Source organism: Sminthopsis crassicaudata, chromosome 1, assembly GCF_048593235.1.
Source record: "Sminthopsis crassicaudata isolate SCR6 chromosome 1, ASM4859323v1, whole genome shotgun sequence".
In the NCBI taxonomy this organism is placed as follows: domain Eukaryota; kingdom Metazoa; phylum Chordata; class Mammalia; order Dasyuromorphia; family Dasyuridae; genus Sminthopsis; species Sminthopsis crassicaudata.
Window position 1 is genome coordinate 583,229,329 of NC_133617.1, and position 24,029 is coordinate 583,253,357.

Below are 24,029 nucleotides of genomic sequence, written 5' to 3' on the forward strand. Positions count from 1 at the left end.
CTCCACTTATGGCTCTTATCACTAGTTCCTTCTTGAACCCAAACATTAACTTTAGTCTGTTTGCCTGTTTGTTTTAACTGTTTATGATTACCCCAAGTTGCATAGAATGAGTAGCAATGAGAACTGGACCAGAGGTCATTTGAGCCTGCAAGAATTTGTGTCAAAACTAGGCAAATAAATGTCATCTTAAAGTCAAAGAGCCTCCTGTTTCTCATCTACAAACAATGGTTCTACATCTGTTACCATTTCTAGATAATTGCTTGCAATCAGGCTTAGATACCCACTTCCACAGATAAAACTTGGTGGGCAAACTTTTTCCATATAGGAGAAACTATTGATGTAGGAACAGATACAGGAACAAAGCTGAGAAATGAGGTGAAACCATTGGCTAGATTAGTACTGAGCACAGCCATTGATTTTGAACACTCTAGTGCAATGAGGTATAGGGGCTAAAGTGATCATCTTTGAGATAAGAATATATTGCTTCATATTCTGCCTTAGACATTAGTTGTATAGCATTGAGCATATCACTTAATTTATCAGAGCAATCAGAGGGTGGAAAAGATGATGTCATATAGAAGTATCAAAGATGAGGTCCACAGGACTCTTAAGTGCAACCTGAAGTGGATTAAAATATAATTAGGAAATATTTAGCACAATAAAACATAGATAATGTTAATATATGGTTTTAGCCCATAGAAATCCTTATATAAAGTTAAATGATTAATTTCTATTCATTTGAGTTTGACATTACTGATGTTCTGAATCAGAATACATCCTGGGGGTTAGTTCTGTCCCTTTCTCATACTTATTGGTTGTGTGATCCTTAGCAGGTCACTTCTCTTTGCACTGATGAAAATCACATGTCCTGACCTTGGCAAACCTTAAAACACTATATAAATGTGAATTATTATTCCTTGTCAAAGAAGAGCTTGTAAGTTGGGTAATAAATGAAAATCATTGTTTTGTTTGTTTGTTTGTTTGTTTTTGTTTTGTATTGTGTTTTTTTTTTTGTTTTGTTTTAAATGTTGACAATTTAATTCACAGAATTTGCCTCATTGTTCAAGGCCTCCTTGAAAGGAATCTACTTTCTAATTTTCCCAAACAAAAAAAGTAGAGTCTGTATTTGTTTCTGCATGATTCACAGGCTAAAGGTTTAGCCTTACAAGTCTGGTCTGTAAATTCTATTTCCATTAGATTGTAAGCTCTTTGAGAACAAGAACTATTTTTTAACTCCTTTTGTATCACCAGCAATCAGCATAGTAAGCTTTAGTGAGATTGATTATTGATATTACCAAAGAAGTACTATTCAGATACATGGGAAACTTGTATTTGTTAATCAATAACATCAATTGTCATGAGCAAGTCAGTTAAACTCTGGAACTGAAGTTTCCTTATGCATTATCCCCTACTTCATAAGGAAAGTAGAGGATAAATATCACAGTGTCTTTTCCAGAAAGGAATCTGTGCTTGTCATAAGCACAAAGAGTGAGTGGTTCTTTCTTCTTCCTTGGGTATTATTAGTCACTTATGCCTTTCTTAGAAAGAATAGCACTAAAGAATAGATAGATGGTGTATATATATATATGAGAGTTAACACCATTCTAGTACTTTGTGTTGCAATTTTCAGGCTGCTGTGGTGAGTTCCATGAAGAATAATGACTGAAGTGGGTGTAGACACAAAAGCATTGATAAGCCTGTGGAATAATTAACTCCTGCTATTAATGTTATGTCTAGGATTGGTACAGAGACCAGGATTCTTGTAATTTGAACTATAACATTGTTTACTCTGGTCCTTAATGATTGTTAGGAAATCTGGCAGATGGCTTTCAACAAGGAACAGCATAATTTCAGCCTCACCCATTTAGTGTGCCAGTTCCTATAGTGGTACCATAAGGGAGGTTAAATGGAATTAAGACACTTAAGTAAATAAGTGTATATTAAGGGATTTACTTATATATTGGGAAATACAAAGTAGACTGCCATCATATTTAGGAAAAGGTAACTGGGGCATCTAGATGGCCCAGTGAATCGAGTACCTGCTCTAGAGTCCAGAGAACCAGAGTTCAAATCCTATCTCAGACACTTAACACTTACTACCAGTGTGACCTCAGGCAAGTCTCAACCCCAATTGTCTCACAAGAACAAAGAAAGAAAGATATAATGATTTAAATTTGAGTGGTAGGGAGAGGGAAGGGAAGCACCGAAAATCTCTGTGTAAATTTAAAAGAAGAAGAGAAAGTTTCCTATTGGCAGTATCCTATGGTGGCAAGAATGCTAAGTAGAGTTAGAAGACCTGGATTCAAATTCTAGTTCTGTTACTTGCTACCTGTAACTTTACCTCTTCAAATCTCTGTTTTCCCATCTCATTTTATAAATGAGCTGTTTGGCCTAGAATCCTATTAGATCTGGATTCCTAGATCTTCTCTAGATCCTTATTAATTGAACTCCAAATTTAATATCCTTCAGAGATGATGTGAGGTAGAATTAAAATCGAGTCCTGATAGTCTCAAAGGATGGCCTTCAGGGTGTGGGGAGAAAATGGAAGGATAGGGCAGTGGAAGGCACTAGAAAAGGCACCTAATTTGGAGTTCGTGATTTAAAGTAATCTTATCGCAAGTCACAGCCTTTCAGAGGCTTTTTCCTCATCTGTAAAAGACAAGAGTTAGATCCTGAGACCCTTTTCACCACTGTCTACACCGTGCCCAGTGATAAACAATATGATCTTGAAGAGAGAATCTTGGAATCTATTGGGAATTCTGTGGAAGGGTTTTTCTTATTGGCGGTTGAGTGCCCCGATCTGATCTAAGTCAGGAGATAGGAGAACAGATTCACTATGGAAGATTGATTTTCTATTAACCAAGCCATGAAGCAGATGGCTAGTACCTTCCTTTGAATCCGCATTGAAGAAGCAGTAACTGGTTTGGCTTGTACCGTTGTGCATTTGTAGGTGTAAAAAGGCCCGTTCTTTCTGGGGATGTGCATCCAGCTTTTAGCTTCCCGGCCCCCACCTTTCAGGCTGACCACAGTTTTTAGAGGCCCTAGGGCAGGAGTTGAGATGGGGGTGGGTTTAGGTTGGGTTAAAGCGCTGAAAGGCGCTGTCTTTTGGTTATTGGTATTTCGTGAATTTACCTCACTCCCCTAGCCCGAGAGAAGGAAGGACGTAGCTTCCTGGCACCCACAGGGCCGGCACTCGGGGAAGGGAGGGGGGGTGGCAAGATTGGTGCCAGCTGATGAGCGCAGCTGAGTCCGGCCCTCGGGTGATCCACGGACTTCCTTCCCCACGGATGAGCAAGGGACAGGGTGGGAGGAGGGGAGTCAGCTAGGGGGCATTGGCGGGGAACTTTGGGATTGGTTTATTCTATTTTGCTAAACCCGAAGTGGCCCCCAAAGCAGGTGGCCCTGCTCTCCCTAAGGCGCTTCGGGAAAGAAAGCCTGGGAGCGAAGGGTCCCCGGGAGGCTGACGGGGTCGAGGCAGACCGCAGAGGGGCTGGCGGGGCGGGCTGTGCCAGGGGACCCGGGCGCGCGGCAGGTGCTCGGGGCGGAGACGAAGTAGAGGAGAAGGGAGGGGTACTGCGGGGGAGCATCTGACGGGGAGTGGGGGGAAGAGGCAGAGGCAGGCGTCTTGCTTAGCACTAGTGCGTGTGTGGCGGGGGCGAGGGGGGAGTCTCTGCGTGCGTTTGTGTCCCCACACGCCGGAGGCTGTCGCCGCAAAGATGGTCAGGGCGCCTCTCCGCCCAGGAGGGAAAGTTGGGATGACCGGGGACGACTGCGGAAGGCTCGGGGGAGAACCGCAGTGAGACGGCTCTGACGGACTGACGGACCGGCAGCCAGGCAGGACAGGGGGTGGCTCCGCGGGGAGAGGGGGCCGCTGCCACCCGCTGGTGGCTGGCCACGGTGATTGCGCGGGGCGCATCCGAGGCGGCGGCACAGGCGGCGGCATCCCTCCCCGCTGCAGGTGGTGGCCACGGCTCCTTCCTCCCTGCGCCCGGGGATCTGCTTTGCCTTCGTCAGAGAGCGGAGCCGGGAGGTGGGGTGGAGAGGGCGGAGCGGGGCGCGGTGGTGGTGCCCGGGGGCCCCCCAGCCGCGGCTGGCCAGAGGAGGAGGAGGAGGAGGAGAGGCGGGAGATAGAGGGATGGGCTGCGCTCCCAGCATCCACGTTTCGCAGAGCGGCGTGATCTACTGCCGAGACTCGGACGAGTCCAATTCCCCCCACCAGACCACTACCCTGTCACAGGGCACGGCGACCACCTTGCACGGCCTCTTCATCAAGACCGACGCCGCCGACGCCATCCCCTCGGTGCTAGCCTACCAGAGCCGCCAGGCCGGGGCCCCTGGCGCTCGCCGGGAGCGGAGGGAGCTGGGCAGCGGCAGCAGCAGCAGCGCGGGCACCGCATCCTCTGCCCCGACCACCTGCAGGGTGCGCACCCATTACTGCTGCAGCAGCGCCGAGGCCGAGACCCAGACCAGCTACACGAGCGTCAAGGTAAATGTCCAGCTCTGCGGGGGCTGCAGGGGAGAGAGGGAGCGCTTCGTGACAGTCAGGGCTCTCCCCGCCGCCCCGACCCCCGTCTGTCTCAGTACTCCTAGAGCTTAAAACGGGGTCGCCCGGATGGGAAGGGTCAGCCTCCTGATTTGGGATGAGTGGAAGTTAAGGATGCGTGCATAAGAGAGGCGAAACCCGCAAGCTCCTCACTTTTCATCCAGGCAATGGGGTTGAGGGGTGGGTGGAGAAAGAATAAGGAGATAGGGTCCCACGGAGTTTGGACAGAAAAAAAAAAAAAAAAAAAAAAAAAAAAAGCCTGGGATCGGCGGGTGTTCTCCTGAAGCTCATTCATGGTGTGGATGTGGATATTGGTAGGGACGGCTGCAGGAGGGAGCCCTGGGAGAAAGAGATGGGCAGGCTCCGCCTTCATTGAGGGAAAGGGGCATAAGACTATGGCTCTGTTTATTCAGAAGAAGAGGACAAGGCATCGGTGTCATTGAGAGGAATTCAGCGCAATCTGAGTGAATGAGGGCCAAGCTGCCCCAATTGGTTGAAGCATATACCGCGGTTTTTCTATGCCCTGTAAATGAATAAGATGGAGGTAGTGTACCGGAGTGTGGTTTGTGTCCCATATTGATGAGCTTTCTCCTGGGGAAGAGCACGCACTGTGCTGCAGCCTCAATTGCAGGGAGATTCACAGTGTAGATTTGTGAATGAATGTAGGAGCTTGTATAGTGGTCTGGGGAGAAATGTGGGAAAGGAGCAGGGGGAGTCTGAGAGTGGGAACTTGAATGATTTTGTTCTGCGCTTACCTTATATTCCCCTTCTATTTGTTGCTTGGATCCTGGACATTAGATACCGAAGACGTGGCCACACGGGGCCTGTCTCCCATGATCACTTAGTCCTGGGATCCTGTGGAGGTGAGCCGTTGGGCAGCCAGTTAGTATGTCTGGGATACAGAGAAGACATAAAAATCAAGATATCGGGTATTTGAGGATTCAAGAGAGGACTTTTTTTTTTTTTCCCCAAGAAGTGAAAAATGTGAAAGGCTTAAAACAGATCCTCTCTCAAGGGTAGCCTAAAGCCACTGCTTGCTGCCAAGGCAGTTAACATTGTTTCTTATTATGATAAGAGGAAAGTGATTTAAAAAAACAAAACAGTGTTGTACTGTATTCTTTCAAAGAACTTGAGAACACATGAAGGTCAGCTTGAATTGTGTAGATCCAGGCATTGCAGAATTTTGCTTTTCCTCAATAAACAGAATAATGATGGTATATCACAATAGGTAGAAAGAAAAATAATTTTCATATTTCTAAGGAACCTTTCACATTAATGGCAGTTATTGTATTTTGGAAAGAAGTACATGACCAGGAACCTGTTTCAGTGTATCTTAAGACTTCTGGCAAAGGCACAATTGTATATTCAAGTGGGCAGGAAAGTGGTCCAACAATTGGCCTAGTGTGAGGACTTAAAGCTTGTTCACTTCAATGGCCTAAGTCATCAGCTGAGGGGGTGGGGAAAAGGCCAAATGCAGCAGCTTCCAGTGTAAAAGCTTGGAAATTTCAGAAATAAATCTAGAGTGTTTTTGTAGAAATAGCATCATTTTGCAATATGAAGTCTGTTATTGACTTGTAGTTGTGATGGATAGTTAAATTTTTTTTCATTGTAGAATTTTACACTTGAAAGTTAGAGAATACCCAGGGAAAATGTATTTGGGTGTTAGGTGACATAATTAAACTTATTAGTATGCACTTGTTGCAGGGTCATGTGACCAATTATTATACTTTTATACATTACAGAGATAACACACATTTACTGATGTCAAGGTTTTAAAAATATTTCCCACCATTCCTGTTATTGGGAAGATGTTTTAAAATCATCGTCAAAAATCTCAAACTACCCATTCATTAGATGGATAAGTAAATAGATAGATAGATAGATAACTTATAGCAGCATTGTTTATAATTGCCCCAAATTGAGAACAAGCTAATAGACCAAGAATCGGGTGTGTTCTAATTGTCCAAGAATTGGGTATGTTATTGTTGAGTTAATTGTGATTTAGCAATATAATGGAACAATCCAGTAATACAATAAAGATAGATACTTGTCCTGTAATTGGATATGGGAACTCATTTATAAGAATACATCTCTTATTGTATCATGTATCTACGTAACTCAAATTGATAAATACAAGGAATACACAAAATTTCGAAAGGGCATAAAACAATATAAAGAAGCAGAACAATATACATACCAACTACAACTGTATCAAAGGACATGTAATTCAAATATGGGAATATCTAAAAATAGCAAATGGAAGAGTATAAGTAACTTGAACTTCTAATATTATTTAGTCAAACCATATAAGTACATTAGTGCCCTTGGAATGTTTAAATTAGTCTGTTTCTTTATATGCCTTTCTTAAGCTTAAGCTTTCTTAAGCATTTCATAATTCCCATTATAGATCATTGGGGTGAAATGATATAGACAGACTTTTTATGCTCTTTAATATCATAGGATCACAGATTTAGATCTGAAAGGGATTCTAAAGGTTTATTCAACCCAGCTGTCTCTCATTTTACTGATAAGGATACTGAGGCCCAGAGATATTAAATACCTGATCTAAGGCCCCACAGGTAACAAATTGTAGAGTTAGGATTTGAACTTGGTTCATTTGATTCTAAAACATATTTTTCATTGTACTGAAGTTCTTTCCAATCTTAAAATTATCAAAGTGGGAAGGTGAATAGGTAAAGTCCTTATTATAGGGTACAATTACTGTACAGATGAGCTGGATAAATTTCTGTCTTTCTTCTTTAATAAAAACCATTCCCCTATTATCTACTTGGTCTCTCATTCCCCAGTGATCAACAATATGTGCTCACTCACTTTCTTGCTTTCATACAGTATCATTTCATTAAAGCTTTTGAGAATCATGAGGCCTTCTGATGTCAAAAATGAGGCAAAGAAAACCACTTCTGAATACCTTATTTGCTTAAAAAAATAGATTCTACACATTAACAATTCATGTGCAGTGCAGTGATATCACTGGGGTTTCCACTTCTGGTATGAAATATTTTCAACTTCACTATTGCAGTAATGCTACATTTTCCCAGCAATTTGATTTTTTTTTTCTTGAAAAAATATTACTCAGACAGGAGAATCCCACAGAATGCTCACTCCTGGGAATGTGCCAGTACTCCAATTTAGTAATTTCTGTTCAGAAATTCCCGGAGGAAGGGTGTAGCTCACCCTGTAAAGAAGATGTGATGCCTTTAAGTTTTATTAATTTTTTGCTTTAGCTGTTGATGAAATCCTAGACACATATTTTTAAAAATCCCCTCAGCTCATGGTTATTTATCTAAGTAAAGATGAACTATGGTGGAACATATTCGGATACCCTCAGTAAATGGTTTTCCTTTGCTACATAGGATGTTTGAAGTCCATCTGCATCCATGTGTATATAGAAACCACAAATTATATTTAATAAGAAATAAAAGCAAAATTGGGATGTTGAATCATATACAAAAGAAAGTGTATAATGCATTTTTGGATGTAAATGACTTGTGAATAATTTGTTAATTAATTCAACAAGTACTTATTAAATACCTAGTATATTCAATCTGCTAGGCATTCAGGGAGCTATTAAAAATAAATGACATAATCCTTTCCCTCTTGAAGCTTAGGTAATAAGAAATGTATACAAATTGAGAGGGGGTACAAGGAAGGCAGAAATCGTTACCAATAACTCATTCAACCTCTAGGGTTTTCTCCTGATCATATATCAATACAAAAAGCAGGATCTCTGGGCTGGTGTTCTCTGTTGTTTCATAATTACTGTGATACTTCATTTGTAGGGTTGGTTATTGGTTTGTTTGTTTTTCTTTTAAAATTAAAAAAAATATTTGTTTATTTTTATCATTCTTTTCTTTTTAAATTTTTATTTCAAAATTTTCTCCCTCTCCCTGATTCCTCCCCCAACTACTGAAATAGAAAGCAAAAATGCTATCAACTCTACATGTGAAATCATGCAAAACTCATTTTCATATAAGTCATGTGACAAAAAAGCAAGAAAAATAAGGAAAATAAGAAAATTATACTTCAATTTGTGCTCAGAGTTCATCAGTTTTCTCTTTCAAGATTGACAATACTTTTTTATCTTGAGTCCTTTGGAACTGTCTTGGATCATTTATTGATCAGAGTAGTCAAGCCTTCCACAGATGATCATCATTACAACATTATTGTTATTATGCACAATAATCTTCTCATTTTACTTTGCATCAGTTCATACAGGTCTTGCTGGTTTTTTTCTGAAACTATTCACCTCATTATTTCTTTTTTTCTCAGAATCTTTTTTTAAATTAAAGCTTTTTAAGGGAAAGGGACCTGTATGTGCAAGAACGTTTGTAGCAGCCCTCTTTGTACTGTCTAGAAACTGGAAACTGAGTAGATGCCCATCAATTGGAGAATGGCTGAATAAATTGTGGTATATGAATGTTATGGAATATTATTGACCTGTAAGAAATGACCAGCAGGATGATTTCAGAAAAGACTGGAGAGACTTACATGAACTGATGTTGAGTGAGATGAGTAGGACCAGGAGATCATTATATACTTCAACAACAATACTATATTGATGATCAATTCTGATGGATATGGCTTTTTCAATAATGAAATGAACCAAATCAGTTCCGTTTGTTCAATAATGAATAGAAGCAGCTACACCTGGTGAAAGAACTCTGGGAAATTATGTAACCACTACATAGAATTCCCAATCCCTCTATTTTTGTCCATCTGAATTTTTGATTTCCTTCACAGGCTAATTGTACTCTATTTCAAAGTCCGATTCTTCTTGTGCAGCAAAATAACTATATGGATATGTATTTAACATATATTTTAACATATTTAACATGTATTGATCTACCTGCCATCTGGGGGAGAGGGTGGGAGGGAGGAGGGGGAAAATTTGGAACAAAAGGTTTTGCAATTGTCAATGATGAAAAATTACCCATACATGTATCTTATAAATAAAAAGCTATAAAAAAGGAAGGGGAAAAAACAAAAAAATTAAAGCTTTTTATTTTCAAAATATATGCATAGGTAGTTTTCAACATTCACCCTTGTAAAACCTTGTGTTCCAATTTTTTTCTCTGTCCCTTCTTCTCCATCCCTTCCTTAGATAACAGGTAATCCAATATATGTTAAACATGTGCAATTCTTCTATACATACTTCCACAATTATCTTGCTGCATAAGAAAATCCAGATCAAAGAGGAAAAAATGAGAAAAAAAATGCAAACAAACAACAACAAAAAAGTGAAAATGCTATGTTGTGATCCACACTTAGTTCCTCTCTCCGGATGCAGATGGTTCTCTCCATCACTAGATCATTGGGACCAGCCTGGATCACCTCGCTGTTGAAAAGAGCCAAGTCCGTCACAACTGATCATCACATAATCTTGTTGATGCTGTGTACAATATTCTCTTGATTCTACTCACTTCACTTAGCATCAGATCATGTAAGTCTCTCCAGGCCTTTCTGAAATCATCCTGCTGATCATTTCTTATAGAACAATAATATTCCATAACATTCATATACCATAATTTATTCAGTCATTCTCTATCTGATGGGCAACCACTCAGTTTCCAGTCCCTTGCTACTACAAAAAAGGCTGTTATATATGGGTCCTCTACTCTTTTGTATAATCTCTTTGGGATACAGATTCAGTAGAGACACTACTGGATCAAAGGGCATGCACAGTTTGATAGCTCTTTGGGCATTGTTCCATATTGCTGGATTAGTTCATAACTCCAGGTTTGGTTATTCTTAAAGAGAGAAGGAAAAAAAGAGAAGGAAAGAGGAGGAAGAGGGGGAAGAAGAGGAGGAAAGAAGAGAGGAATGGGGCAATGAAAGAAAGAGAGAGGCAATGAGAGGGGGGGAAAGGAATAAGAAAGAGGAGAAATAGGAAGAGGAGAAAGAAGAGGAGGAGGAGGAAGAAGAGAAAGGAGAGGAGGAGGAAAAGGAGGAGCAAGAAAAAGAGCAATGGGAAGAAGAGAAAGAAAAGGAGGAGAAGTGAAAAAAGAAGAAGAGGAGAAAGAAAAGAAAGAAGAGGAGGAGGAAAAAGAAGAAGAGGAGGAGGAAGAAGAAGATAAGGAGAAGAGAAAAAAGAAAAGGAAGAGGAAGAGGAGAGGAAGGAAAAAGAGGGAGGGGAGAGCAAAAGAACACATTAAGAGCCAGGTGAGACCTCTTCTTTCTCTTCCTGATGCACTTTGGATGAGCTATTTGGGTTCTGGATGCTGGCCCATGTATCCTTGTGTTGTTTGTCCCCAGGGGTGATTTGTGGCCTGTGTCACGTTGCTGTGTTGTCTGAATTCTTGGGCACAGAGAACACTGAAGGGTTTGGCTGTGATGAATCTGAGCCACGATGCTTGTGACAGCTGCACCACCTCCTGAGTCATCCCTTGCTTTTGTAGGGGGAGGGCACAGCAAGGGGGTGGGGTGGGAGGCTATGTCAGAGGTCACAGGGCCTCTTGCACCTTGACCCTGACCTCTTCCTTTTTGGAGGGGGTGGTTAGCTCATCCTCAGAGGCGTGTCTACACTGTTTCCTACACTGCCTTGTATTGGGAGTGTTCCATTTGACATTGTCCTCTGTTCAACTGCCACTTTCAAGCATGCTTCCCTTGACTGCTGCTCTTTCTGCTGCCACAGAAAACAGATCTTGGAAGCGCCTGATGTTATTTGCCTTATTGTGTTTGAGGAGTGCTTCCCCATCTGTTGTGCTTGCTGGGCCCCGAGATTCCATTCCTCTTCCCTGAAAGTGCTCTCTTCCTGCTCCCACCCAAATCACCTCATCATATTTTGAAGCTCCCAACTGCCTCTCGGCTCCTCTGAGGTGATCTGTGCCAGACACAATTTTATATCCTCACATCTAGCATCTCAGAAGTCATCTTGTCCTGTCTGTACCATCCCTTCCACAACCTCCCCACATGGACACCCCCATTTTGGGGGCACCAAACTGGTGCTAGTTGGCATCCTGGATGGGATGCTGACTGGGAGTAGAGCCAGAAATACCTGGATACCCATCCAGACTCAAACATGTAATTGCTGTGTGACCCTGCTTCAGTTCCTAATCAGCATCTGTCTTTAAGGGTTGTTCTCTTAGGATAATACCTGGCACATAGTAAGTACTATATAGATGTGTTATTATTATTATCAATAAGGACATTCTTTTCTTCAGCAGTTCAATGCCCTTTCAGAGAGTTCTCATTTTCAGGAAACCTTTTCCTCCTAATTCTGCCTTTCTACAATTTTTGCCCATGAGCTTCTTGTTCTGCCCTTAATTCCAAGTAGAACATACTTAATCCTTCTCCATGATAGCCTTCAAATACTTAAAGACTGATATTATGTTTCCTCTTACTAAGTCTTCTTTTCTCCACACTAAACTTCCTCAGTTTCTTTGTCTTCATGCTGCTTGACTGAAAGAGACCTTTACCATCCTGTTTGCCTTCCTCTGGTCCTCAATGTGACACACAAAGCTGAGCATCCGACTGCAGAAATGCTCTGACAAGGCACAGTACAATGATACTATGACTCATAGACAATCTATCTCTCTTCATGCAGGCAGGATCATGTCGTTGTCATAATTTGATAGGTGGAAGTCCCAAAGAATCTAAATAATATGCCCCATGTTGCAGAATGAGTACAAGAGTCCAGGTCTTCTGATTTCAGATTTAATGCTATTCCTGCTATACCAAATTTTCCCCTTCCTTCCTTATCCTCTCATAACTGACTGTCATGAGTCCCCATGACCCTGAGGAATGACATATGAAGGGTACCCTAGCAGAACTGAATTTTAGGCAACAGATGTTTTTTTCTCCCTTGGACTTTTTGGTAGGTTGTTGATGCTCTGATGCTTTGAAACCCAGATTCTATCTAGTTCAGTCTCCTGCCTTATGTATGAGTTACCATGACAACATCCCTAGGATGGAGATCATTTAACTTCAACTTGAACACTTCCAGAGATAGGGAGCTCTCTACTTCACATGGTAATATTTCATTTTTCAACTTTTAGAGGCTTCTTATTTGCATCGATCTAAGCCTTTGTCCCAATAACTCCACTGATGTTGATCCCAACATTTTAATTAGGTCGTTTCATGGGTTGTTCTAACCAATCTCTCCTCCACCAAAAATAAACAAATCACACCCAATTATTACCTGGTAGGCCAATTTCTCATGACAAGTCTTTCCAGATTCAGCTTTGCTGGTCCTCAGATGCCAAATATATATTCCATTTTCAATGTTATTCTCAGCTTGGTAGGATCTGCTAGACCTCATGTTCTGATGGAATAGCCTTTGAGAACCCAGGATTAACTCCATGAGGCATCCAAATAGTACTTTAGTGGAACAATTTGTCAATGCCTTATTTAAAGTATGGAGTCCAAAGCTGAACCCAGTTCTCCAGATAAGATAAAGCCACTTCAGTGTACAGTGGGATTCTCACTTCTTTTATTCTGAGCACTGTCTTTGTACAAAGTATGATAACATGTTAGTTCCTTTGGTAGACATGTCACCATCCACTGCTGGCAAATAGTGATCTTGAAGTCAGATAACTACAGCAACCTCTCACCCAAGTCAATTTTCTGAACAACTACTTTTAAGCCAGTTTTCTCACTATATAATAAGAGAATAGTTAAAGTTTCTGAACCTAAGTACAAAGCTTAACATTTAAAATTAAATGTTAACTTACATTAAATTAATCCATTAAAATATATTCAAAGTATTAAATAAATGTTGGAAAATTAGAGTTCTCCCTGTTGAATTTCATTGTATTCATTTTGTCCATTTAAAGAAATGTCAATGAACATTTTTAGAAATGCCTACTGTGTACAGCCTTTTAAAATCTCAATTATTTCTCCAATAGAGAGAAATAGGAACATCTGTAGGGAAGGAAGAAGAAAGGGAAAGAAGAAGACCCAGAAAAGGAAGCTAAAACATTGATTAGAAAGCTAAGGAGAAAATAGGAAACTGGAATGGAATGGAAACCAAGGGAAGAAAGTTCCAAAGATAAAAGGGGTTAGTAGAGTTGATTGCTCCAGGGAAGTCATGGAAAAAAGTAATTTTTTTGGTATTTATGTCATTGGTGATCTTTAGGAGAATAAGTTCAGTAGAATTGTGGTGATTCTGGGGAGATAACTTTTATTTTTTGATGAGTAATTTCTCTTCCAGTTTTAGAAAATGAATTTAACAACCATGACTTTATCACTTGGGATCATGTTTAAGAAACCAGCACTTTCAGTGATCCCAAGCTGTTTGTTTGTGCCAAAGTCTATCTTTTTAAGATGAATATTCTCCCAGTGATGCTTTATGGCTGTGAGTCATGGAATACCATCGGTTCAGAAGAATTTCATTTGCAGGTGAGTCAAAAGACAGGGGAAAGATGCACAGTGAATGGAAATAGATTATCCATGATGACTTGCATGCAGGAAGTGGCATAAAACACAAGTGCATATGACCAGAAAGGAAGGTGGGACAGTGAAAATAAAGGAAAACAGATGGAAATCGAGAGTGTTGCAGTAGCCTCCTTGGAATAGTAAAAGAATCCAAGGAAGATCTTCAATATGTTGAATGGATCCTCTAGGGAAGATTTATGGAAAAGCATGGACAAGGAACACATGGAATGAAAATCTGTGCCAACATAGGGTGCATTCATCTCTCTGATTCAACTTGACAATATCAGTTTAAAGGCGCTGGCATTAACATATTGCTCAGTGATTAAATTGAGTTAACATTGAAGGTTAATTTGAAGAATTGCTAAATGTATTATAATTTGCAGTTCCTTTTCAAAACAGCATTATGAGGTAGGTCAATCAATATCTTTCATGTATTCAGATTTTTTTTATTTGTTTTATTGATGTGTTTTTTTTCACTAACATCATTTATAGATTACTCCCACTCTGTGAGGGCTCTTGTAACAAAGTAAAACAATTAACTAAAATTAATAATAGAGTGACTTCATCTGAAAGGGTATGCAACATTTCACATTGGTAGCATCTCCCTACCTATATTTTTAAAGGTACATAATCTATTTTCTCTTCCTCCCACCTTTAAAATTTCACTGGGGAAAAAATGAAAAAAAAAGCAAACAATTTTTTATAACAAATGTGGATAGTTAAGCAAAACAAATTCCCCAGTGGTTGTGTACAAAAATATATGTTTCATTCTTTGCCCGAAATCAATCTCCTTTTCTGTAATGGATAGCATGTTTCATAATTTCTCCTTTAAATGTATGAATAAGTATTGTACATTTAAAGTTGTTTTTTTTACTGTATTGTTATTGTATAACTTGCTTTCCTGATTTCTACTTATTTAATTCTTTATCAGTTTATAAAATCCTTAAAATTGTTTAATTTTATAATATTTTGTTGTAGAATAGATATTTGTGATTTCATTAGTGTGGGCAGTCTTTCCATCTATGCAGATGGTACCTTAATTTCCATGGCCCCAGAAACATTATCTCCTTTGGCATTGAGCCCCTCTAGAGCTAATTTAGATTCATCTTTGGATGGTTCTTTCTAGATGCTTCCAGATTAGCATGACCTTCCTGAGCTTGTGCTTTTTTATCAAAGCCTTTCAGAAGCCAGGATGACATTAGCAGCAAGAGAAGAGTAGTGGAAAAGGACTTCATGGTGAGGATTGGTGTCACTTGCAATTTTTTATACAGGTGGAAATTGAGTTAAATGACTTAGGCAAAGGGAATGGAAAGATCAGAATTTTTTTTAAAGTACTGTAATCTTTAGTCTGCTCACTAATCCAGGAAAGGATTTTGCCTCATAGAAGTTGCCTTGAAAAATTACTTTTAGAGAGAGAGTGTTAGCAAGATTTTTCTTGTGAGAGATTAAAGGGTTCTCCATATTCTTGCAGCATAGGTATATAACTAGGATCTGAGGATTAACCACCCACCATAGCATCTGGTTTCCCTCAATGTCAGAATTTGCCTAGACTGTCTTTAATTTTGGCTCTACACTATCTGGTCCAACTATTTTAATCTATTTACCATCTCTCTAATGTAATCTCATTTTAACTCACTTGAATGCTTGAATGCAATAGCCAGAAGCCATTGACCCTTGGTACTGACTTGCCCTTAAGATGGAAAAGTGGTTCTGAGAATTTGTTTTCAAATACAGAGCATCCCCTGGCCTTGCCTTGTCTTTATGACCTTTTCCCTTCAAGTACAGCCATACCAGCTTCTGGGTGTAGGCAGCATGGGCCAGAAGCATACATAGACATCATCTTCCCAAAGGATGCTGCTTCCCAAAGGAGGTTGATCAGGAGCCCATAAACTACAGCCAGGAGAATGTACCTCCAGGTCTTAGTCTAAATTGCCAAGATCTGCCTGTGTGAATCCTTAATTTTATTTTAGCCCACAAACTCATGTAAATAATGAATTGTCTGGGGAAATATCCTAGCAGCCTTCCCTCTGTCTTTCTTTGAATATTTCACCCAACTGTAAGACTTAGTGAAATTGGACTACACTTGAACCCTACTATTCTCTATAGCTCCAGCATGGAGACCTTTGAAGGATGCTCCAACAATTACCGTCTATTTCTTTCTTTCACTCATTTTCATTGCTGCAACTCTACATTTCCATCTTCCCCACTACCTTGACCCTAAATTGTTTCTAGTTCAGAAAGAAACATATAAAAGTCTTTCAGATTGAAACAGAAGTTGTTTCAAGTTTCAAGAGCTCTTTGTTCTGTCTGTTTAGTGTATGTTCTGTTGATTTGCTTAGTTTCTGACCTACTGCTTTACCTTAACCTCTGGAAGCTATTTTTTTTCCTGGTATCTCAAAGTTTGTCTGATTTTTGACCCATTTGTTTTCTTTTCTAAACCACTGGTATTTGATTTCTGATTGCTTATTATTATTCCCCATATCTAATTTACTTCCATGCATATTCTTTCCCCCTAATTATGTCAATATTCTCTCTCCCTACAATCTTCCAATCCTCACATATAAGTATATTCTGAAAAATAACACTGATTATATGCTGCACTCAGGTTTTTAATTTAGATTTGGGGGAAATGGCCTATGTCCATCTTATTGCTGATGCTAAGGTATGTCAGGTAATTTAGAAGCCTGTAGAACTTCATCTTTGATCTGGTTGTTTCTCTTTGTCATCTTATCTTGCTATTTCTAGGGATTTCTTATAGTCAGAATTGGGGAAGGAATGAGATCTTATTCTCTACCCCATTTCTTTTAATGATTCCGCATTACCCCTTTCTGTCACCCTACTGATCTAAAATCTCTGGAGGAAAACAAACAAAAAACTTTGTCCATGCAAAATTTGGGAACCCCTAACTTATTTGTTAAGTTTCTTTTCATTTTAACTTACTTGTAATTATAGGAAAATATTACTTATTAGGGATTTTCATTTTTAAAATTCTGTATTTATGTATATTTTGTATTCAATTTAGTACTTATTTTTACTTTATTTTATTATGTTATATTATTAATATTTTATTGATATCAATATTATATTATTTTATTAAAATATATTATCAACATAAAAAATAAGTGGTAAATCAGAATTCAGACTCAGGTTTTTTGATGTAAAATCTAGCTTTCTTCTCACACTCTACCAAAGCAAATATGAGATTTAAAGCTGGGTCTCCTGACTCCTATATACTATATATACCCTTCCACCCTACAAGGCCATCTCTGTGGTAGAATTTTAATGTCATACTCTTTGCTATCAATGCACTGTTCTGTTCTGTCTCAGAGACATTTAAAAAAATGTTCTGGAATTTTGCCTTTTAAAATAAAGTGGTTTTGTATATATGCGGTGGTAGGATAATAATATTTTCTTAAAATGGGACTTGGCAAGATCCTTGGAGAAGTAGAAAAGTGGAGTAGATGGTCAGTGATGGACTTAGAGTCAGATTTGGATTCGGGTTCTATCACAGCTCCTGTACAAGAGGTCACTTCCCTTTGTGGACAGTTTCCTCATCTATAAAATGAGTGGACCTCTAAGGTCCCTTTGAGTTCTAAATCAATGACCCAATGAAAGGTAGGAATGCCTTACCTAACTATTTACTAATTTATTTTGCTATTCAGTTCTACAGAGGAATAATGTTTCCGTACCAGCTAGCAGGCTATTTTCACGCTAGGCAAAAATACGCTAAGATATATAAAGTAAATATTTGTTTCATAGAGACTTTCAAACTTATAAGCAAATGGAGGCTAAGAATGTAGGAGGCACCAAAGTTTAGCTGGTAACAGTCAGAGTCATTAATAATATGGCAATGGCAGGTATCCCAGATGAAAAGCAAAGGGACATATTGAGTGTCACCATCCCCTCCCCTCCCCTGACTTCCTATCTCAGCCATTTTATACTTCAGCCTTTACTTATAATAACCTGGAACTGAAAAATATTAATATTTCACTTAATATTAAGATTTGATAATAATTTATTATACTATATTATATACATATATATTAAACTATATATACACATACACACTGTTCTATACTATAGTATAGATACAATAAATGTCATATATACATACATATTACATCATTTTCACTCTACATGTAAAAAAATTGGATTGGCAATATTCATAATTCTGATCTGAATGTTTAAGAAATACCAAGATCTTAAATTTGCAAATATGTAATAAAATTCCAAATAAATGAATTTGGATAATAAACTCAATGTGGTTATCTTGTGGATCACTTGCTTTGTATGGTATTAGTTTGAACTTAAAATTTCATCTCTCTCCCTTAGGAAAATAAGAGTGTATAGACTTAAAACCACATTTAATCTACAATGCTTTTGTGCTGTTGGATTGTAGCTCTTATTAAAATGTTACACTTTAAAAATTTAAAAAAAAAGTTACACTTTAAAGATAAGAACTTATTTTCTCATGGTGAAAAATGTTGTCATTCATTCCATAGGAATTCGTGTGAATCATAAGTCTGAGAAGATGTAGAATTTTGGAAGTTTTAGACAGTCAAAAAGCATGAAGGTGTCTTAACTAGCCCATTTTATAGAGAAAAATACAAACAAATATCTCCAAAATAATCATTTCCATATATATATATTTATAGGAAAGGATTATACATTATACATATTATGTTTCTTTTTCTTTTTGTAAGTATACAATAAAACCAATATGTAACATTCAAAGTTGTCCTTGTCTGTGGTTACTTCTTGCCTTTTATTCCCTTTTCATCTGTTTTTTTTCCCCCCCTGAGGCTGGGATTAAGTGACTTGCTCAGGGTCACACAGCTAGGAAGTGTCAAGTGTCTGAGACCAGATTTGAACTCAGGTCCTCCTGACTTCAAGGCTGGTGCTCTATCCACTGAGTCATCTAGCTGTCCCTTCATCTGTTTTTTTAACCCTATCATTAATCTTCCTCTCCTCTCTCCCTCTCCCCAGCCCCCACCCCCATTGGTAAAAACAAACAAAAAAAACCATATATAATAAATATGTATAAGGAAGCAAGACAAATCTCTTCAGTCGTCATGTTAAATGCACTTCATTCTCTTTCTTAAGTCCATCACTTCTCTTTCAGGAGATAGGTAGCAAATTTCACTAGTTCATCATTGGACCTCTGTAATCATGATTGATTATTGTATTCAATCTTGATTCCATTTGCCATCTATTTTTAAAGTGCATCAAAATTTTAATGATTACATAATAGAAGCAAACTGGAAATAGTACATTTGTTCAGTGATTGGATAATATTTAAATAAACTTTGATATATGAATGCAGTTGGGTAGTTAGTGGTTAGATTGCCGCACCTGGAGTCAGGAAGACCTAACTTCAGTTCTAATCTTAGATACTTACTAAACAAGTCACTTAACTTCTGTATGTTTCAGTTTTCTCAACTGCAAAATAGAAATAATAATAGCATTTACCTCCGCAAATTTTTCTGAAGTCACATTTGTCAATACAATGGCAGGCATATGAGATAGTTCTTTAATAAATAGCTAATCTCTTTCCTCCTTTCCCTAAAACGTTGATGTACATTAGCAATATGAAATATGAAGAACAGAAATATATGAAGTCTTATAAAGGAAAGAAATCAGAATTAAAACAGCAACATGCAGCATATGATCATTCATGGGAAACAAAATCTATGAGAAAAAAGCACAGAGAATTTTTAAAGATGATTTTGTTACTACTTTTTTCAAATTAATGTTCTACATATTTGAAGAAAGGACTCTTTTTTCCCTAAATTATGAAATGTTTCAGAGAAGAGTTTGAGACAAAAAGAGCTGAGGAACCAGAGGGGTTGGTGCACAACTACAGTTTCTGCTACCAGGGAGGCTGAGACTGGTGGACTTTTTGACTTAGAGATTCTGAGCTGCAATGTGTGTCCATATCAGCATTGATATGGTGAGCACCCTGAGAGCTGGCAGGCCACCAGATTGCTTAAAGAGGGGCAAACTGACCCAGACTGGAATTAAGCAGGTTAACACTCTTGTCTTGATTGGAGTAGGACTGAGGCTGTGAGTAGCTAGTAGCTCCTGCACTTCCAGGATGAGCTAGATGTTGGGAGGTCCAGTCTTAGAAGAAAAATGAAAAAAAAAAAACAAATTAAAGAGGAAGAGGAGCAATATATTTTCTTTTTAAAATTTATTTTATTTTATTATGGCTTTTTATTTACAATATATATGCATGGGTAATTTTTCAGCATCAGCAGTTGCAAATCCTTTTGTTTCAACTTTTTCCCTTCTTCCCGCACCCCTTCCCCCAGATGGCAGGTTGACCAATACATGTTAAATATGTTAAAGTATAAGTTAAATACAATATATGTGTACATGTACAAACAATTATTTGAGCAATATACTTTCAAAGTATGGCAGAATGGAGACTGTATCTCCTGTTTGCTTTCCCCTTGTATCTCACACCTAGGAAATGTGTCCCTGGTCAGCATTTGTCATATTTGTTCTACCTCCACTCCCGATTCCTCTTCGGTAGTCTGGTAGTATCTTTAAAGTTCAAATGAAGGCCAAAGCATCCACATTACTCCCCTCAAAACAGCAATTCTGGAGTTCAGAGAGCATGTAATGGACCAAGAGGTGAGAATATTTTAGACATTTTCTCCAGGGTAACTTTGCAACTAAAGAAGTCCTTTTTTACATCAAAGGGGAGAACTAGGCTTAGTACAGTTTATTTTTGATTCTTGAAATTTTATTTTGAATTGGCAAGGCATTTATATCTAGGTAAGTCCCAATGTACAAGAAAACTCAATTCTATGAATTCATTTATTTAATAAAAGTTCATTACTAGGCAATTGAAATGAACATTGAATGAAGTACAGAATTGAATAGGAGAAATCCTATCTGGGAAACCATAGAGTTAAATGACCTCAAGCTGTTACCTGTTTCAAAATAGTCCATCTTTTTTAACAGCAGTATTCTTGCTGATGATGCTGTATGACTGTGAATCATACCTATGGCCTGAGAAAAAATGCAATTACAGATGACCCAAAGGAATGTAAAGTAATGGAACCCAAATGATCATATGATTCAACCAAATGCAAAGACACTGTAGAATTGAGTTGGCTGCAAGATATCCCCAATGAGACCATGTTTGTTAGAAGTAGCATAAAAGACACATATTCTTGTGAAAGGCTGTGGCCTATTCATGAGTATTTATAAATGGATAGCTTAGATCCTTTGCTGAAATCCAGAAGATAATGAAAAAAACCAGGGTACCTACCAAATGATCCAGTTAGTTTTTCTGTGGAGAAATATGGACAGGATGACAAAGGAGGAGTGGACTGAGGCTTTCAGAGGGGCAGAAACTCCATTGTACCAAATGAGATAAAAGACTCATAGAAGTGTTAAAATTCATTTATAAGTTGATAGTGACAGAGGCTGGAGCTTAGGGAAACACCAGGTGAGGAAACCTTGCTACTGAGGCAGAATTGTACCTTTTCTGCAACTTAGAGCCTCAAGACTCTCTTAGAATGCTGAAAAGTTAAATATCTTGTCCAAAATTGCACAGCTGGTACATTTCAAAGGCAAGACTTGAATCTAGATCTTTTGGCTCCGAGGCCAGTCAGCCCTCTAGCTACCCTGTCATGGCTGCTGCTATTTATAGGTTGGTGCTTTGAATTTAGAACATGGTTTGTCTAAGAAACCATATTCCTCCTAGTGGCTAGGTTCCCAGGCTAACTGTGGAAAGCTTATTTAAACCCGTCATGGAGCTGAAAAGACACTTGTAATAAAACTATGGAAAATCAGTTGTGATTTTGTTAATTGCACAAAATTGAAAATCAATAAAATTGAGTAAAGATCAATTTTGTTATTTGTCTAGAATGGTGCTTGAAGAATAGAAAGTTTAATGAGAAGATAACAGTTAGCATTTGTGCAATGCTTTAAGGCCTGTACAGAATTTTACAAGAATATCTAATTTTATTGTTGTGACAACCCTGTGAAGTAGGTGCTATTATTATCTCCATTTTTTGCAGTTGGAGAAGCTGAGGCAGATTCACATACAAATGCCTTGACAACTCAAAATAAATTTTCAAGAGTCAAAAATAAATTGTACTGAACTAGTTTTTCCCTTTGATGCACAAAGTGCTTCTTTTTTTTTTAAATAAGCTTTTTATTTTCAAAATATATACAAAGATAGTTTTCAACATTAAACCTTGTAAAACTTTGTATTTCAAATTTTTCTCCTTCCCTTCCTTCCCTCTCTCCCCTAGATAGAAAGTAATCCAATATATGTTAAACATGTAATTCTTCTATACATATTTCCACATTTATTATGCAGAAGAAAAATCAGATCAAAAAGGGAAAAATGAGAAAGAAAATAAAAAGTCAGCAAGCAACAACAAAAAGGTGAAATTATTAATAAAGCTTCTTTAGACACAAAGAGACCCTGGGGAAAATGTTTAAAATATTCTCATCTCTTGGCCCATTCCATGTTGAGCTCCCAAATTGCTGTTTTGAGGGAATATTGGGAGTAAACTGAATGCTTTCATCTTCATATGAACTTCAAAAGATACTATCAGTCTATAAGAGAGGAATGGGTTCAGAATGAGGAGGGAGACATGGAGTTAGAACAAATATGACAAATACCAGCCAGGTATTAACTCCAGCATCACAGAGCTTGTAAATATTTTAGAGTAGATTTGAACTTGGATTTTCCTGTTTCCAGGTCTAGCATTCTAGCTATTGTACAATATCTTACATATCTGGGTAAGAAATTAGAGGAAAATCTTAGGGGAAATTTGGAAGGGGAACTCAAAAACTGTCATGATAAAAAGGTGTGTGATACTGCTTTCTCTGAAGCACTTGAAAAAGTTTACAGGAAAGTCTGAATTTCTTCTTCTTTTTTTTTTTTGAAACAAAGGAAATTACTTTTTAACACATGAAAGAAATTGTGGTATTTTGGAGACAAACATCTCAGGTAATATCTTTGTATTTTCTGCAACCTTTTGTTTGTCCAATTGTATAAGACCATTTAGAGTAATTCTCTAAATGTGAGTCTATCTTCAGATTACTTTCTTTAAGTTTCTTTTTACTATCATTCTTTAGAATTTCCCAGACCTCTTAGGAACAATCTAAGAACAAAGGTTTTTTTTATTTTTCTTCCTCAAACCCCATCTATAATAGTCTCCATGATTTCATTGCAATATTCTCCAGAGTTTTAAAAAATAATGTTTGTAAATTATATGTATGTATATATATGTATACACGTATATATCCCATTAGAAATCTATGCACTCAGTTAGATAAAGGTTATATAAGTGGTATATCTCTTTTTGTAAAACCATCTAATCCATTGTTTACAACAAATAGCTTATGTTTGGAAAGAGAAATAACACCTTGATGTTAGAATGAAAATCTTTTTGGAACCTAAATGTCCATTGTCTAACAGAACCACATTTTTGAAGGAAATATAATTCAAAGCCAAAATGTTGAAAAAAAATCAATCCATTTCATCTAATTTTATTTACCACCTGAGATTCACAGAAATATAGATGAATCTCTTTCCCTTCAAACCACTCAAGTGGCCTTTCACAGTTCAAGTGTGGTTTGCTTTTTCTTGGGAGATATAACATCTACCAGGTACTTTTTTTTGAAGGAGATCTCAGTTTTATCAATCTTAAAATATCTGAGGAAACATCGCAGATCTCTTCTGAAATATTGTAACAAATATCTTAAGAAAATGAGAAGCTGCTTTTTCATCAGTATTAGCAATTTCCCTCATTCTTAATGTTATGTAAGATCACCCTGGCCTTCAACCTGCCACACCCTCTACGACATGCTTCAAATATCCTTTTGTGATTTTTACCTAATTTCAAATCTTCATTTAGTCTTAATAGTGATCTTCAAAATACACAACTAGCAATTTTTCTATGTCAGAAGTAATAACATTTTCTTTTTTAATATTATGGTGATTTTTAATTTTTAAAAATTCTGGATTAGTTTTGATAATCATTTTAGTAGTAATAACTTTAAACCCCAAGTACATATCCAATCTGATTTAAAACAGTGCTCTCCTTTCCCTAACATATTATAT

The 24,029-nt window shown here is 38.0% G+C and overlaps 1 protein-coding gene across 1 annotated transcript in view; it reads left to right on the forward strand.

Moving 5' to 3' along the window:
- The first annotated feature begins 4,135 nt into the window (after window positions 1-4,135).
- The window catches only part of PDE8B (phosphodiesterase 8B), a 275,081-nt gene continuing 255,187 nt past the window's right edge, over window positions 4,136-24,029 (forward strand). The window contains exon 1 of the mRNA XM_074282330.1: window positions 4,136-4,486. Within this exon, the coding sequence (XP_074138431.1) occupies window positions 4,136-4,486 (351 nt within the window). The remainder of the gene's footprint in view (window positions 4,487-24,029) is intronic.